The sequence below is a fragment of the Electrona antarctica genome (genome assembly GCF_951216825.1).
Source record: "Electrona antarctica genome assembly, chromosome: 3".
NCBI classification, from domain to species: domain Eukaryota; kingdom Metazoa; phylum Chordata; class Actinopteri; order Myctophiformes; family Myctophidae; genus Electrona; species Electrona antarctica.
This window is the reverse complement of record NC_136808.1, coordinates 40,395,767-40,409,997: the sequence shown is the minus strand read 5'-3', so window position 1 is coordinate 40,409,997 and position 14,231 is coordinate 40,395,767. Positions and strand designations below refer to the sequence as shown.

General features: G+C 41.9%; 1 protein-coding gene across 2 annotated transcripts in view; it reads left to right on the top strand.

Moving 5' to 3' along the window:
* Positions 1-6,608: 6,608 nt before the first annotated feature.
* Positions 6,609-14,231, top strand: part of LOC306920897 (insulin-like growth factor 1 receptor) — a 91,194-nt gene continuing 83,571 nt past the window's right edge. For both annotated transcript variants that reach the window (XM_079497875.1, XM_079497874.1), the window contains exon 1: positions 6,609-7,325. In XM_079497875.1, coding sequence (XP_079354001.1) covers positions 7,244-7,325 — 82 coding nt within the window. In that variant the 5' untranslated portion in view covers positions 6,609-7,243. The remainder of the gene's footprint in view (positions 7,326-14,231) is intronic.

Below are 14,231 nucleotides of genomic sequence, written 5' to 3'. Positions count from 1 at the left end.
AGCTGTCAAGCACCTGTGAAGTGATAGGTGATAGATAGTGATTTATATTAATAAGTTCAAGAGAAAGTAATGCCTACACACCAGGAACTGCAGTTAATACAACTTTAAATTATATTTATCATAAATCATATTCATCATTAATTTGTCTTCTTCATTGCTGCGCAGCAGCTACGTATAATTGTCATTTGGAACTGTCTACTATATGAATATTAAAGTCACCATTGAAACTAGATGGTCAGCGGAAATAATAATGGACAGAAAGTGGCAGAGTATTTAAGTGATTTAAGTGGTTAGAAGTTGAGGTGAAGATTTCATAGAGATATTCCAAAACTGTGAAATTAGTTGTAAGTAAATAAATAATGTGATATGAAATATAAAATATCAAGACAGTTGCATATCAGAATTAGTAGAGTAGGAATGTATGGGAGACTTGAATCCGAATACTGCAGTGGTTTTTAACCTGTTGGTTCCCATATGATTATGTTTTGGGGTGGGGTCGCAGCCTGAAAAGGGTGAGAACCAATGGTCTACTGTAGGCTATATATATTATCATTTGCCTGTAGAAAACACAATATAGGCTTAGTACTGTCTATAACAGCAGTTCAAATCCGGCCACCAAATCTCCTCCACACAGTTGTATTCTCTAGAAAATGATCAACATGTCAGGGATCATATCCTGCTGGGTCATCTCTGCTCCATTCATTTTGTCTCCCAGCATTTCTGTCATTAGTAGCCTTTTGTCAAGGACCCAATCAATGCCGTTTTCCCCTCATATTATTTTACCTAAATGCAAAAAAAAAAAGAAAAAGGAAATCAAGATTACATTCCTACCACAGTGAGAAACAAAACAGCCGTTCATTAACACGTTAGAACCCATTGATGGTAAACAGCTTATTTCTGCATGAGCGCGGAGGGAGAATGAATTCAACAGGGGCCATCTAGGTAGGTGGGCTGTGTGTGTGTGGGTGTGTGTGTGTGTGGGTGGTTGTGTGTGTGTGTGCGTGTTGCCAGATTTCGCAAGATAAATGAGCAATCACCAGGTTTATGAAAACAAGCCCAAAATAAGCAACTAGGGTATGGCGGCTATTTGAAAATAGCATCTTTACAATGCGATGCAACATGTTGTGAGCTTGTAGATCTGCTATTTTCGAAAGAAATAGAAAATTGTGATTTTAGAATATTTAGTATTATCTGGCACAAAATATTTTCAGATGGGGGGTCTGTGGACAAATTTGGGGGTGCTTGCCATGAAAATGTTTGAGAACCACTGGTTTAAATAACATTGGGAAACAAGCCGAAATAAGCAACTACACTTTAGAAACAAACGCAAAAACGCAACCTCCAAACTACAGTACCAATATTTACAAGCAACTTTACATAAAAATAAGCCTGAAGTTGATAATGAGCGCACAATGTGGCAACACTGGTGTGTGTGTGTGTGTGTGTGTGTGTGTGTGTGTGTGTGTGTGCGTGCGTGTGTGAGAGTGCATGCATGCGTGTTGGGGGGTCATTTATGAGCCCTTAACAAATGTGAGTGGACAGGCACAACACAGTCCGTTGTAGAGGAGTCGGGTGATGTGCTGATGGTGTGAGTACAGTGTGTACTTGTGAGGGAGGAGTGGTTCACTGTTATTTGGAGCACTTGGGTGGGCACTGATATTTCCCGCTCAGTTTTATTTTTTTTAGCTCCCTTTTGGCCTGTCATTTTCCTCCTCTGTGCTAATTGTTGGGATGTGTCAGTATGCTTGCCGCTTGGTTGCCAGGGGCTGAGGTAATGTGTGGCCTTGGGACAGATGGGACAGGGAAGGCGCCGCACTAATTATGGGGGTGGTGGGGGTACTTCAGATACAGTCTGGGATTCTTCTGTAGATGGGTTTCTTTTGTTGTCTGTGTCCCTCTCGTTCTCTCACCACATCACACCTACACCGGGGGTCTTCAACATTTCTCAGGTCAACAAGGACCCCTTAGCGGAGAGAGAGAGATGAAGCAGCCATGTTTGATGGCACTATCATGTTGGATTCATGTTAATGTGTGCTTTCAGACATTTAACCACTTAAACCATCTATACTTAGTAAACTTGACCTTTCAGTCTGTACTTGGTCAGCTCTTTTTTCGAGGCTGGCACTGCAGCCTGTGGTGCCCGGACCACCACACCGGCGGCTCGGGCCAAAAGTCTAAAATGTATAACAATATCGATAATTAAATGGATGATAGAAAGAAGGCATTTCCCTATATCCAAAAATATATTATAATACCTGTATATATATATTTGTCCAGTATCACACTTGTATTCCTTCCCATCCTCTGTAGAGCTGAATGGATAAAGCATGGATGGATTGATGGATGGATGGATGGCTGGATGGATGGATGGATGGATGGATGGATGGATGGATGGATGGATGGATGGATGGATAGCACTGACATTCTTGCCAGAGTTAAGAGTTAATTTTTTTGTGGCTAGCCAGCCTTGCCCACACCACCATTACAATTATGCTGTCAGGGTCAGGGGTTGGATTCCCACTGCAACCAGCTATAATAAAAGTGCCAGCACTCATAGAACTAGAAGGATGATGCTACAAGATAAAAGCGTCAATTTGAGAGAAATTGCTTTGAATGGTGGCTTATATTACTCTCTTCATTCAAAGAAACACAAACAATCTCTTCAAAATAGATGAGCTCCAAACATTATTAAAAATATGTGATGAAGATGAGCTATTCAAAATATGTGATGAAGATGAGCTCCAAACATTATGACATGATGTTTAATTCTTTTTTTTCTTTTTTTTTTTCTTTTTATCCCACGATTTTGCAGGGGGGTTGCCCGTCCTCCCTTACGTTCTCAGATCAGGCATTCAAAAGCTAATCGGCTTTTGTTTTCACCTTGCCAGGTAGGTATAAAAGATGCATACTCGCTCTACTCTGCTTACTTGTTCACATTCACAATGAAACCACCACCAGCTAAGAAGAGGTTCGTCCAGAGGAAGCTACAGTTCGCCGCCAGCCTGCTGCCGCTGCCGCCGAAACCTGCCGCCGTCCCAGCGACAGAACTTGCCGCTACTACAACGGCTCTTTTAAGAGCCAACAATTCCTCTAAAAGTGCCAGCAGTAGCCAGCAGCCAGCAGCAGCCAGCAGCCAGCAGCCAGCAGCAGCCAGCATCGCCTGTGATGACTCTGAAGACACTGTCCTACACCGCCCTCCCCCACGCAGCTCAGAAAGGGGTGGGGGGGGGGGGGGCAATGACAATTATAAAAACATTTAGTCTCTGCCACCGTGCCCCCATGATGTTTAACTCTGACACTGTAGTTCAACCCATAACCCCTGTGCCCCTTTTTATACCAATACAAACTGTTACCCCCGTGACCCGACTCTGGATAAGCGGTTGAAGATGGATGGTTGGATGGATGGATGACATTTTTGTTATTTTATTTTTTTATCCTGCTGTTACAAAATTGGGAAAATATAAAACTTATAATTAGACATTTTTGAGGGGCGCTAGCCCCTCCTATGTTCAGCAATAATATAGATTTTTGTCCTTACACAAACATTAAATTAAAAAAAGAAAAGCCTCACTTTGTTGTCACAGAATTCGTTGGGTGCACCAATGGGCGTGTAAACGGGCCTCTGGGGTATTTCAGATCAAACGTCGCGTCGTTGCCTCGCACAGCACAGCTCAGCTCAGCTCAGCACCAGTGTTGCCATGTCTGCTTATTATACACGACATTGGGCTTGTTTGTCATATCCTTTCGGTAAAGTGGCTTGTACATTGGTCGTTTTTGGGGCTTGTTTCCAATGTGTAGTTGCTTATTTGGGTTTGCTTCAGTTTTATCACACGTTTGAAAATCTACAAGCTCACAAGTTGTGAGCTTTAGATGCTATTTTCAAAGAAATCCTGAAATGCGAAAAATGTGGAATGTTTTTTAAACAATTTTACAAAACAAATCTTGTATGGTGGACGGTCCCTATAGGCCTATACTCCCGAGTCCCTGGCACAAAATATTTTTAGATGGGGGTCTGTGGACAATTAATTAGGCGGCGGCCTACATATTAATTTGGGGGGTCCTTGACATAAAAATGGTTGAGAACCACTGAGTTAAACAAAATTAGGTTAAGCAAGCCCAAATTAGCAACTGAACTACACTTTAGAAACAAACAATCCCACGAAGCTATGAAATGACCCCCCAACACGCATGCATGCACTCTCCTATATATATTCAGCTAGAGTGTGGATTTTTGTCCTAACACAAACATTAAATGCCATTGACAATGAATGGAGAATTTACGTCTAGACGAGCACATCGGAAGTTTTGTTACATTTCCATTGACAATGAATGGAGAATTTGTCATATGTAGACGAGCAAATCGTCTATTTTTGTTCTACAGTGTAAATTCCCATTGACAATGAATGGATGATGTATGATGATAAGAGTGCCCCTCACTTCACACGGGTGTGATTTCTTTATACCATTTACGGGTATATGATCCGGTCAGGAGCGGATAGTAACGTACATGTTGTAGTCATGCACTGGTTTGTAGTCACCAGGCACTGCAGGCAGGAAACCACAAACCGGAAGCAGAAGTACCCAAAATTCTCTGTGATCATCAAGCAACAGCATCATCATTTTATGGCCTACGCCACCTACCCAATAAATGCCTTGATCTGGCGTATGAATCCAGCACGTAACACGAATTACTACTTGGAAATTTTGAATACTTTGTTGTTCGATATATCCATCTTTTATTCCAACTCGTAGCGACCGGCGAGACAGTCGTAACAGGGGGTAGTACCCAGAGCCATAGAGTAAGACAGAGTTACGACATTGAGCGGGCAGAAAACTGAGCGCTCGAGCGCTGTTCATGCAGCCTGGAGAGTGACAAGATGGAGTTTGAGCGGCGCAAATATCAACAGTTTTAGGCATATGTGTGCATTCTGTGCAACATGACAACTGTTTTAAAGTATTGCACAGTGACAACTAAAGTATCTGTAATGTTTGTTGTAGCCTTGGCTACTATTACTAAAAAACTATCTAAAATAAAGGAATTTAAGATCACTAAGGGTGCGTTCGGAAATGTACCCTGGAGCACACTCGCCTATAGTTTGTAAGTGTGCCTATATCCGAACGCACCCTAAAGCTGGGCTGTTGCCTGAGTCCAGTGCATTCTGCCAACTTCCGGTCCAGGACTTGTCACTCTTCGCAATGCAATTTGCCAATAGAAGTCTATGTAGAAGAGCCGCCCGCCATTGACCTTATGCAGACCGCGGCCATCTTGCCAGCAAGGTGCTAACTAGATGCAACTTCCCATGACAGCCCATTCATCCAAACAGAAAAGTCCTTAGAAATCGTCAAACTCACCAACATTGCAGATGTACGAAAAGCTCCTCTTTCTATCTATAAGTGTTTCATAAAAATCCACTATAGACATGTTATGAGCTACTTCCTGTCAATAAATTCCTTGCCGTGATTTTATTTCTTCTAAGTTTTGGAGTTTGGAAGCACTTGAATATCACTCAATGGCCCTGCATATCACCTGTTTTGAATTTGCACATAATGGAGGAGGCAGCAGGACGGTGCTTTTACTGATAACGAGTGCTTCCAAACTCTGTCTCTAATACTGAGAAAAAGAATCATCTGCAAGGAATAGAGGGTATGCGTGTGAGACGGTGTGACATCATCATCATACCCGGAAGTTATGCGGGAACGCCTACTGAAAAAACTACTTTTCTGGCCTTGATAGCCCACACTGTACATCCAAACAGAAAAGTCCTGATTGCATTAAACAACGTTAAACGACATTAAACTCACTTTGCCCTGAGTCACTTTGCCACTCGATTTCCCATTCACTTTATGCATGTGCATACCCTCTATTACTTGACAGGAAGTAGCTCATAACATATCTACGGTGGATCTTTATGAAACAAACACTTATAATAATTAGGATAATTCAAGCTTTTCGTACAGCTGTAATGTTGGTGAGTTTGACGTTGTTTAATAGGCTACAATTAGATAGGACTTTTCTGTTTGGACGAATGGGCTGTCAATGGGAAGTTGCACCTAGTTAGCACCTTGCTGGCAAGATGGCCACGGTCTGCATAAGGTCAATTGGACTGGCCCCATGAAGTGAATGTAGATGTCGTAACTCTGTCTTACTCTATGGCTCTGGTAGTACCAAAACAAATGCCGAAATAACCGTAAACCACAAACCGGAATAAGATAGATTTTTTTAGATTGTACCATCCTGTCTAGACCACGCCTAGACGGGATCACACAGACTATTTAGAAACAGACCATGGATGGAGGCTTTCCTCTGAGATGGAAGTCTGGTGACGTGAGGCTAAGTCCGCTCCGCTGGTCATCAAATTATTGGCTCAGGAATGCCGACAAAAAAATACAAAATAAAATAAATCTCCACGACTTCAAGATTTCGTGGAGTGTGTAATAAGCAAATACGTGATTTTTGGGGGGCGTGAACTACTCCTTTAACAATCAACTACTTTACAGAACATAAATTAAGTCGCTTATAATAAGCGGACATGGCAACAGTGAGCCCTCAGCCCAGTTCAGCGCAGCACAGTGTTATTTGTCTGTTCATTCATGTGCTGCTAGTAGCGCTGAGAGCACCGCCAGCCAGCTTGCCTCCCGCAGCAGCACCACACCGTAAAACCTGCTCTCTATCTGCACCGCTCTCCTTCCAGCTACGTCTAAAAAAAATAGGACACATGTATCTTATTTTGTTTTTCAATTTTTAAAACACACCCTTGCATCGGGTCCATTTCTTTGGCTCCTGGAGGAGAAAAATGGGAGAAGATGCGGATGATTCTTCCCGAGGAATTTCCACCAGCAACAACAACGCGTGTTGTTTTTCTTGTTTACCATTCCCTACCGTTATTATTGCACAGCAACGCCGCCGCGCCGTCGGGAAGATTAGAATAACGCTACACCAATAATAAATCATACTAATGATGAAGATAACGAACATATGTGGTCTGTTAACGGAGATAACAACACGGTGATTTTAGGAGGGCTGGGAATCCCAAAGATAATCCTAAACGGCTAGCCAAGCCAGTTAGCTGTTAGCAGCTCCCATTAAAGCTAAGCTAAGCAGTACAGTGTGTCTGCTTGTAAAAAGCTAAAACTCTGAACCAGTTGTGTTATTTATTTAGATTTTTTTCCCATACCTCTTCTTCCTCTTGGACCATATTTATTTGTGGGACGCCTGGGGAGGATTTCTACCGTTTCGACAGGAATGGAGAGACAGGGTTTTGTGACCTTGTTTTGTGGTCTGTTGCTGCTGAGTGTGTCCTCCTGGCCTGCTGCTAATGGAGAAAGTAAGTCAAGTCCCCCAAAACATTTATTATTGTATATTGATTATATTCGTATATTTATTATCGTCTCCCACATGTGTTAATAACTATGATGATGGCTGAGAGAGTAAATAAGTCAAGTCAAAATCACCATTCATCACCATTCATATCATCGCGTCTCCAAAATCCACCTACATAGCCTAATTGATAACGTTAAACAATATTCGCACACACCTGAACTCGCTGCTGCCTTGGAATTGGTTAATTAACATCGACGTTGGCAGAAAATGTCAATAACGCACACTAACTTCTGCTGACACACACACACCCACACCATGTTGTTGCCCTCTAATTTGGGCCATTTGATCAAATGTGGGGGTACGGTAGTTTTGAAATTGGTGTATACATTATTTGCATACTGTGATTACTTCAATTACCGGTAGTTTTATTTGGTTTAGTTATAGTTGCCCCAGAAATTGTACTGTGTAGTGTAACTGTTTAATAACATGGTATTAACATTCAGTAGCAAAAAGCATTGCAAGGAATTTCTGCCAATCTTCTAGGACAGATTCATTTTGATATTTCAGAGCACCCCCCCCCCCCCCCCCCACACACACACACACACTTTTTCCCTTTTTTAACATTTCAAGAAATATATAGCCTATTAGCCTACTTTGTGGTCAAACTTCACTAAAATACTGTGGATTTTAGTGAAGTTTAGTCACGCACACAGACATCATCCTACATAAGCCATGAAAAGTATCCAGAGGTCATAAGATTTGTTTTTGACTTAACATTTTCTCTAAACTTGCAACAGTGTGCCTCCAGGGTTTATATTAGTTAATGTGTTCATTTGCTGCAATCAGAGAGAGAGAGAGAGAGAGAGCAGAGGAGATGCTTTTGCTGAATTATTTGAATGTATACAGTTGAAAGATGCAAGGTGAATAAAGGTTAATATTAGGATTAAAGTCACTGTTGGCTATTCATATGGTTTATGGCCTAACATTAAGGCTATTAGTATTGTTGCTGACTGCTTTTGCATTCAGCCTCCTGTGCATTGTGAGTACGGCACCACAACAAAACAGCCTGCCATGCATCCTCTATTTATATTGTTTTGTTTTTGCAGTTATGTATTTATGAGATGCTACACCTGCGTGTGGTGGTGGCTCCAAGGGATTGAGTTACAAATCCTTACTATTGGTTCCTTGTGATGTTTGATCTGGGGAACTGAACTGAAGCGTTTTGTACTTGTTTGTCATTTTCTGTATAAGATCATCAGCTAAATGATTAAACACATAAAGGTACTTTATTTCAAATATATTAGAGTAGGGCTCTTCAACATTTTTCAGGCCAAGGACCCCTTAGCTGAGAGAGATGAAGCAGGGACCCCCATTACATATTGTATGAATGTGTTGCAAACCAGAATTAAACTTTTTTTGTATATTTCATAGATCGGTTCATAGACTTATTTGACTGCACTGTCATCAGTGTTGTGTAAATTCATGTTTTTGAATATGTTGGATTCACGTTAATGTGTATTTTCATTAAGTTAACCACTTAAACTGTCAATATTTGTGCATTGTTGTGATCTTATGTAGAGGGAAAAGTGTGTGTGTGTGTGTATATATATATATATATATATATATATATATATATATATATATATATATATATATATATATAGCTACAAGCAGCGATAAGACGGGAGAAGAAAAAAACAGTCCGGACGATAGGTGAATCGATCGAGAGGCTGCTGTATCGATACAGCATGAATATCTGTTTAATCGAGATATATCATATTGTGGCCTCTGTATCGTGATACATAATCGTGAGATTGCAAGCAATATCCACCACTAGCGCGTGTGCGTGTGGAGAGCGAGCGTGCGTTTGTGAGAGAGTGGAGAGCGAGTGATCGTAGCGTACGTGAGTGAGAGAGAGAGAGGAGAGCGAGCGAGCATGCGAGAGAGAGACAGAGGGAGAGAGAGAGAAACTCGGAGAGAGAGAGAGAGAGAGAGAGAGAAGGCCACTACATATTTATTGTATAAAATTGTGTTGCACCAGAGGTCTAGCGCATTGAAACTCACACGGTCAGGATAATACAAACTGTAAAGAAGGCTCTTGTGTTTTTTTTGAGCAGTGCCTAACCACTCCAATACACAGCTGTCTGTCCTGTCCTGTGTTTGTCCATTTCAGCACGGACAGCTGCAGTAGCGCTATGTGACCTGGTGTGGCACTGTTGGGCGGTACACACACCCATTGCCCACTGCAGCAGCAATGTTAGTACAGTACACCCATTTAGTAGTATCTGTACTACAGTACGTATAGTTGCACCGCTCAGTTCAAACAGGTGTGGTGCCAGACTGCTCCAATGAGTGACTGTGTGTATGTCTGTTTGTAGTATGACCCATTGACCCCTGCAGCTGATTGGGGTCGCATTCGTGTGTCACATGGACACTGATCCATTGACACACACACACACACACACATTGTTAGGAGCAGCTTTCCAAGCATTGCTCTCATCCTCTACATTAACGATGGCAGTTACAACGGGTGTGTTTTAGATGTTAATACATCTAAAACAAGTTAGTTTAGGTTGAAAAACTGCCACCAACTTGTGCGTGCTGTGTCAGGAGCTGTCGCATCTCGGGCATGCACACACACACACACACACACACACACACACACACACACACACACACACACACACACACACACACACACACACACACACACACACACAGCCTGCACTGCTCACACAGGTGTGATTTTCTTTTTCTTTTTTAAGAAATACAACTAATGCTTGTGTTGTTTCAGCTCAGTGTCCTTGTGTGATTAGAGTATCTGCCTTGACATTGTGAGGTTGGGGGGTTCAGTCCCTGGCTGACTTATACCAAGGACTATAGAAATGAACCCAATGCCTCCCTGACATTGGGTATTGTCCAGGGAGGGACGGTACTGTAGATCACCATACATGCCTCACACTAAGGAAACAGTAGAGGGGTTCCTGGGCTATAGGCCACTTGGCTCATGAACTGTTGATTCTCACTTCCCATTCCCATTCCAAGGCTAATTATTTCACTTGTGCTGGTCAGATACATACAGTATGTATTGTAACCAAGTTGAAAACTCATCTATTATGGACAAAACAGTAAAACACACGCGGAATACAGACAGACAAACATGATCTAGCGTTTATTATGACACGGCACCACAGACGGTAACCATTAGCCAGTGGAGTTAGCTAGCTGAAACCGTCACATTCATAGACATAGAAATGTAGATGCCTAATTCGATACTGCAGTTCATTGGAGTGACATGTATCTTATAGAGGCCGCCATATTAGAGTTTAATGTGGCGGAGGCACGGCATGCTGCCACTCAAAGTGACTACTGGCCAATCAGCGCGTCTTTTCCGGGACTTGGAAGTGATGTTACTGAGGAGGAGGAAGTGATGATTCTGACAAGCCCCGGAAAATATACGCTGTGATTTACCAGTAGTCACTTTGAGTGGCAGCGTGCTGTCTCCACTCTCCGCCATATTGGAGCTCAATATGGAAGCCGCCATACGATACACATACCCCGTCTACCTTTTTATGTCTATGTATGGTCACATTCATTGTTATACTGCTGGAACAATATCTTGTTACTGTAAGTAAGTAAGTACATTTTATTTATAGAGCACATTTCACAGACATCAGTCACAAAGTGCTTCACAACAATAAAAGCAAAACATATCAATAGTAACAATAGTAATATTATTAATAAAAATAAGAATAATGAAAAATAAAGCAAAGAAAGAGAAAACGGCACAAACGGCACTGGTACAAATAAATAATAAGAATAATCAAGAGATCAATACCGCACTATGTTGTCTGTCACACTTTGTTTGACCAGTTTGGTCCCTGAAGAAACGGCAATACCTGTTCTCGTCAAGTTTATGGCATGTCTAAAAGGAGGGGGTAGCAAAGACCTATTGCTACTACTAGGCATACAGACTATTAGCCAACGTGGTTAGTTACTATTAGAAATATACTGTATAGGGCTAGGCTAGGTCTACGCTAAGAGAGGAAATTGATCCCAGAGGTATAATTGGGTAATCTCAAGCTGTCTGCTTGTGTTGTCATTTAACAAAACATGATTACTCTCTCTCACTCACACACACACACACACACACACACACACACACACACACACACATTTGTATTTCTATTTCTAGCTCTCTCTCTGTACCCACCAACCCCCCCCCCCCCCACACACACACACACACACACACTGGAACCAGTAACCTGCCATTCGTAACCGACCAGATTAATTATCACCAGATGTCCCAGTAATTAAGAGTACACTTCCGTTTGTTCACTCTTGTTCCAGTCCACAGTCAGCCTTTTCATTTTGCCATTAGAAGGATTCCATTTGCCTTTTTTATATTGTATTATACTATTTAACATTTAAGTAAACAGTTCCTAGATCATCAGAATTAGTCAACATTAGTCAACATTAGGGGCTCAGAGCCACAGTGAACAGACAATCCTTGAAAATCATATGGGGATCTAATTGGGGACGTGTCATTTCCAGAATAGAGCTGAGATAAAAAAAAAACGTGATGTTGTGTCTTAAGTTTAGGCTTCATCACGACAGTCTGTACATTCCTCATGAATATCAGTAGTTTCCTGACCCAGACCCCATAAAGGAATCCCTACAGCACTTCATGTTTTTCATTTTAACGTTTTTTTTCTTCTCCGGGGTCAGAGAAGGACAGAGGGAGAAGGCAGGAGAGATGCAGAAAATGATGGAGGAAAGAGAGGAATGGAGAAGAAGACAATAGACATGTTCTGCCCTGCAAGGGTTGAAAGTACATTTTTATTCAATACATGTTTTATCAGATATGTGAACAGCACATGTACAGTAAGACATTAAAGCTAGATGGATAACATAAGCCTTGTGGATTGTTTCCATTAAATGGTAAATGGTAAATGGTGCATTTATATAGCGCCTTTATCCAAGGCGCTTTACATAGATTGTGCATTACATTCACCCATTCATACACCGATTGCGGCGGAAGCCATGCAAGGTACCAACCAGCACATCGGGAGCAATTTGGGGTTCAGTGTCTTGCCCAAGGACACTTCGACATGTAGACAGGAGGAGCCGGGATTCGAACCGCCGACCCATGGATCATTGGACGACCTGCTCTACCTCTTGAGCCACAGTCGCCTCCTCTTGAGCCACAATCGCCATTATGGTCCTACAGAGTACAATTCATCAACATAGCATACAAAATTAACACAGTAATACATGTCATACAACAAGTATAAACTGTATTATGTACACAAGAGTTTTTAAATGAACAAGTGTTGAAAGGAATAGAATACACCCTCCGGTGGGACCGAAATGTTGCATTAAAAAGAAAATACTCATGTACCGAGCAAATACAGTGTGCGGTTGTATTCTATTCCTTTCATTGATGGCCACTGGCCTACGCACCTGTGCAGACGCCTGATTTCTAGGTGTGCAAAAGGTTTGTCCTACAGTAAATTAACAAGTGTTGTAATGCACATCATTTAATGCACTGGTTCCCAAACAGTGGGTTGGGACCCATTTGGGTGCAGACCCATTTTCAAGGGTTGTGAGTATAAAATATCCCTTATTTATTTTTATTATATTTATTTTGTTTCTAATATTTTAAAATGTTTTCAATTCCCCCCCCCCCCCCCCCATAGCCTGGTAGAACGGAACCACTGGACAACATTTGCATTCTGCCAGCTAAGGGTGAGTCTGGGATCTCTCAGGCAGAGACGATGTACTCTGGAGTCTGGACCAATTCTGTCCGGAGCGATTTGCGGCTGTATGGGGCCGCTAGAGGCGGGATCTACGCGAGACTGAAGCTGTGCCACAGCGCAATGTAAACACAACCTAACAAGACTACAACGTTTTGTAGATTTCTGTCCCGCTGCTTCCGGGTTCATCGTTTCTGCCTGAGAGATCCCAGATGCAGGCAGGAGGAGGGAACTTGTGAACTCAGTACTGCCGCAATCTGGCGGAGTCAGGTTACCCCCACCCCCCTCCCAAAAAACAAATGCTACATTTTCCAGGAATTTTATAACAAATTAACACTAAATAATTGAAACTAAATAATTATAAATTTCATAAATAGATGAGGGGGGAAAAAAAGATCAGTAGAAAAATAAAATAGCAGATCTACAAGCTTGTAGCCTTGTACATCTGCTATTTTGGGTCCCGGGCAAACGTCTAATTTCTCTTTTGGGTCTCAAGCTAAAATGTTTGGGAACCACTGCTTTGATGGATGGTGTCAGGGAATTCCACATTTTGGTGGCAGAGCAGTAGAATGAGAATTTTCCATGTTTGTTCTAAATTTAGTGTTTTGATTGTGGGTGTCACTCACTTTGGAGAAGAAGTTGGTTAGATATGAGGGCACTGGGACGATGTCTCTTTGACTATCTGAAATACCAATCCCAGTGATTTGCTTAACCCCGTCTTCTACCCGCTGAGCCATCCCAAACTAGCAAAGTGTGTTGGAATTAGATGGCCCATGGGCTGAAGGCCGAGAAGTAGTCGTATCAGTTTGTCTTGGGAGGTCTGAAGCTTAGTTTTTTTTAGTGACATTGAGATATCGGAGAAGAGGTGCAAGCATAATCAAATGGCATTGAAAGCTTGAAAGCTAGAGTCTTGAGGGCACTTTTGACAAAAGAGGAAATCCTGCCAAAACATCTTGTTATTTCATAAGCACTTACCAAGACTAAGATTTGATTTAACGCAAAACAACCTAAAGAAACAACAATACTGTCTACTTAATTAGGTGAATTAAGTATTTTTGCCCAGTTCCACTATACACAGCCAGTTAACTACTCTTTCCACATAAGCAAACAAAAGTTCTGGTTCTAGGCTGGTGTTATTGCTGGTTTGCAGTCTT